Source organism: Chiloscyllium plagiosum, chromosome 17, assembly GCF_004010195.1.
Source record: "Chiloscyllium plagiosum isolate BGI_BamShark_2017 chromosome 17, ASM401019v2, whole genome shotgun sequence".
Classification (NCBI taxonomy): Eukaryota; Metazoa; Chordata; class Chondrichthyes; order Orectolobiformes; family Hemiscylliidae; genus Chiloscyllium; species Chiloscyllium plagiosum.
The window spans coordinates 22,140,296-22,144,283 of NC_057726.1; the positions used below are offsets into that span (position 1 = coordinate 22,140,296).

The following is a 3,988-nucleotide window of genomic DNA, read 5'->3' on the forward strand; positions in this document are numbered from 1 at the left end:
TGCAGATTTATTCGATGGAAGTCTTACCTGACAAATTATTTGAGCTTTTTGAAAAGGTGGCTAAATACATTGATGAAGGTAGTGCAATTGACATGATTTCCCTGGACTTCAGTAAGGGTTTTGACAAGGTCCCACAAGGAGGGTGGTCTAAAATTTAAGAGTTCATGGGATCCAAGGCAAGTTGGCAAACTGGCTGACAAATAGAAGGCAAAGGCTGATTGTGGAGGCTATTTTGTAATTGGAAACCTGTGATCAGCAGTATACCACAAGAATCGGTGCTGTTTGTTATGTACCTTAACTTGGATGCAAATATAGTAGGTATAATTAGTGAGTTTGCAGTTGACATAAAATTTGATGATGTTGTTGATAGTGAGGAGGATGGTCTTGTGCTTTCGTCTGATATTGATCAGCTGACAAATTGGGTGGGACACTGGAAAAATGGAATTTATTATCAATAAGTGCAAGTTGATGCATTTTGGGAGGTCAAATAATGGAAGAATATACACAATGAATGGCAAGTCCCTTCAGCATACTGAGAAACAAAGGGACCTTGGTGTATAAGTTCATAGATCCATGAAGATGTGAGCATGGGCAGACAGGATGCTGAAAAAGTTATACTGAATGCTTGCCCTCATTTGTTGGGTCATAAAAGTATGAGCAAGGAAGTCTTGTTACAACTTTATAAAACATTGGTTAGGCCATAGATGGAATACTATGTGCTGTTCTAGTCACTATATTGGAAGGATGTGATTGTACTGGGCAGGGTGCAGAGGAAATTCAGCAGGATGTCGACTGGTATGAAAAGTCTCAGTTATGTGAAGAGACTGAATAGGCTGGGTTTGTTTTCCTTGGAGTGGAGAAGACTGAGGAAGGATCTGATTGAGGGATACAAAATTCTGAGGGGCATAGACAGAGTAGATTCTGAGAATCTCTTGCCCATGTAGACATGTCTAAGACCAGAGGGCATCAGTTTAAGCTGAGGAACAGGTGGTTAGAGGAGATCTGAGGAATATTTTTCACACTGTGGGGGATAGATATATCAAATCTGCTGCCTGGGAGGGTGGTGGAGGTGAACAGATATTTAATTGGACACATTTAAAAGGTGTCCAATTTGCACTAGGTACAAAGGGGTAAAAACAGAAATTGCTCTAAGGGATAAAAACAGAAATTATTGGAGAAACTCAGCAGGTGTGGCAGCACGTATGGCAGAGAAACAGAATGAATGTTCCCAGTCCAGTGACCCTTCAGCAATTTCTGCCCTTGTTTCATATTTCCAACACCCGCAGTTCTTTATTTTATTTCAGATTCTAAGGGGCATGCCTTGTGTTTGTGAATAAGGAAAAGCTGACAAATAGTCAGGATGGTTTATTTTGCACTGTGCTCTCCTCTCTCTCTCCCTGAGCTGGATGGTGAGCCCACCCTGAGCAGAGTATTGCAGCAGTTGGACAGCTCCGTATCATGTTTGCGGCGGTTGATTCGCCAGCCTGCGGCGGATGGCTCGTCCGATCGATTGGTCGCGTCCGTTGCCAACGTGTTGCCGGGGGCCGGAGGAAGCACTGGCGAGTCGGGAGTGTGTCATAAACTTTGTGCGTGTGATTCCCCCCACCCCCAAACAATCACAAGAACGATAAACGGCAACAAAAAAAATGGCGAGAGAAAACGCAATGAAATTATCGAAAAACCTGCTGAAAATGAAGGTAAGTTTGAACTGCCGAGGCCTACTCGCGTAGGTTCCTCGACTTGGTGTTAGACTGTAGGCCCCGGGAGGAGTGGAAGTAGATTAATGTCCTCATCCTCTACATTCTCACACATGGCAGGAAGGTTCGCCATCGGCAACTGCTTGACCGAAAAGGTCACTTTCTCAAAAAGTAAATTGTATTTTTCTCTCACGCTGCACTTCTTGCTCGATGCCCTCCTATCGTTTCCGAATAAACATATGTTTTTTTTTAAAAAAAAATCACACAACACCAGGTTATAGTCCAACAGGTTTATGTGGAAGCACTAGCTTTCGGAGCGCCGCTCCTTCATCAGGGGGTTGTGGAGAGGCACGGTGGCTCAGTGGTGAGCACTGCTGCCTCACAGCACCAGGTTCGAATCCAGCCTCAGTCAAAGATGTGCAGGTTAGGTGAATTGGCTGTGCTAAATAGCCCAGAGTGTTAGGTGGATTAGTCAGGGGTAACTATAGAGGGGTGGGTTTCTCTTCGGAGGGTGGGTGTGCACTTGTTGTGTGATTTTTAACGTTGTACACCCCAGTCCAACATTAGCTCCTCCACATCATTTCAGGATATCATAGAATCCCCACCGAGTTGGATGAACTTCGGATCATTCGGGAGGCAGAGGGGGTCATAGATCAGAGTTATTGGGAAGTAGTAACTCCAAAGATGGCAGATAGATGGGTGACAGTGAGGGGGACTGGGAGGAAGCAGCCAGTGCAGGGACCCCCTGCGGCCGTTCCCCTCAAGAACAAGTATACCGTTTTGGATACTTGTGGGGGGGATGACTTACCAGGGGTAAGTAACGGGGCTCAGGTCTCTGGCACAGAGCCTGTCCCCGTTACTCAGAAGGGAAGGGTGAAGAAGAGCAGAGCAGTAGTAATTGGGGACTCGATAGTTCGGGGCACAGATAGGCGGTTTTGTGGGAACGAGAGAGACTCACGTTTGGTATGTTGCCTCCCAGGTGGAAGGGTATGTGATGTCTCTGATCGTGTTTTCCGGGTCCTGGAGGGGGAGGGGGAGCAGCCCGAAGTCATGGTCCATGTTGGCACCAACGACATAGGTAGGAGGAGTGCCGAGGATGTTAGACAGGCTTTCAGGGAGCTAGGTTGGAAGCTCAGAGTTAGAACGAACAGAGTTGTTGTCTCTGGTTTGTTACCCGTGCCACGTGATAGAGATTCGAGGAATAGGGAAAGAGAACACTTAAATGCGTGGCTACAGGGATGGTGCAGGAGGGAGGGATTCCGGTTTTTGGATAACTGGGGTTCTTTCTGGGGACGGTGGGACCTCTATAAACAGGATGGTCTACACCTGAACCTGAGGGGCACCAGTATCCTTGGGGGGAGGTTTGCTAGTGCTCTTGGGGTTTAAACTAACTCTGCAGGGGCATGGGAACCCAGATTGTAGCTTTAGGGTGCAGGACCTGGAAAGTCGGGAGGTTAGGAACATGGCATCAATTCACAAGGAGGGTGTCTGTAAACAGGAAAGTGGCTTGAAGTGTGTATACTTCAATGCAAGAAGTATACGAAATAAGGTAGGAGAACTTGCAGCGTGGGTTGGTACCTGGGACTTCGATGTTGTGGCTATTACGGAGACATGGCTAGAACAGGGACAGGATTGGCTGGTGCAGGTTCCAGGATTTAAATGTTTGAGTAGGGGCAGAGGGGGGGGTAAAAGAGGGGGAGGTGTGGCATTGCTTGTCAAAGATAATATTACAGTGGTGGAAAGGACGATGGATGAGGACTTGCCATCTGAGGTAGTTTGGGCTGAGGTTAGGAATAGGAAAGGTGAGCTCACCCTGTTAGGAGTCTTTTACAGGCCTCCAAATAGTCCTAGAATCATTGAAGAAAGGATAGGGAAGGTGATCCAGGAGATGAGTGACAGTAATAGGGTGGTTGTTATGGGGGACTTTAACTTTCCTGATATTGATTGGGAAAGCTATAGCTCAAGTTCGTTAGATGGGACAGTGTTTGTTCAATGTGTGCAGGAGAGTTTCCTGACACAATATGTAGACAGGCCAACAAGAGGTGAGGCCATACTGGATTTGGTTCTGGGTAACGAACCAGGCCAGGTGTTAGAATTAAAGGTAGGTGAGCACTTTGGGGATAGTGACCATAATTCGGTGATTTTTACACTCGTGATGGAGAGGGAAAAGTGTGTACTACAGGGCAAGAGTTATAGCTGGGGTCAGAGAAATTATGATGCGGTGAGGCATGACTTAGGATGTGTGGCTTGGAAAAGTAGACTCCAAGGCAAGAGTATAAATGATATGTGGA

At 46.6% G+C, this 3,988-nt stretch overlaps 1 protein-coding gene across 1 annotated transcript in view; it reads left to right on the forward strand.

Moving 5' to 3' along the window:
- Positions 1–1,493: 1,493 nt before the first annotated feature.
- Positions 1,494–3,988, forward strand: part of mphosph6 (M-phase phosphoprotein 6) — a 50,407-nt gene continuing 47,912 nt past the window's right edge. The window contains exon 1 of the mRNA XM_043706655.1: positions 1,494–1,697. Within this exon, the coding sequence (XP_043562590.1) occupies positions 1,647–1,697 (51 nt within the window). The 5' untranslated portion in view covers positions 1,494–1,646. The remainder of the gene's footprint in view (positions 1,698–3,988) is intronic.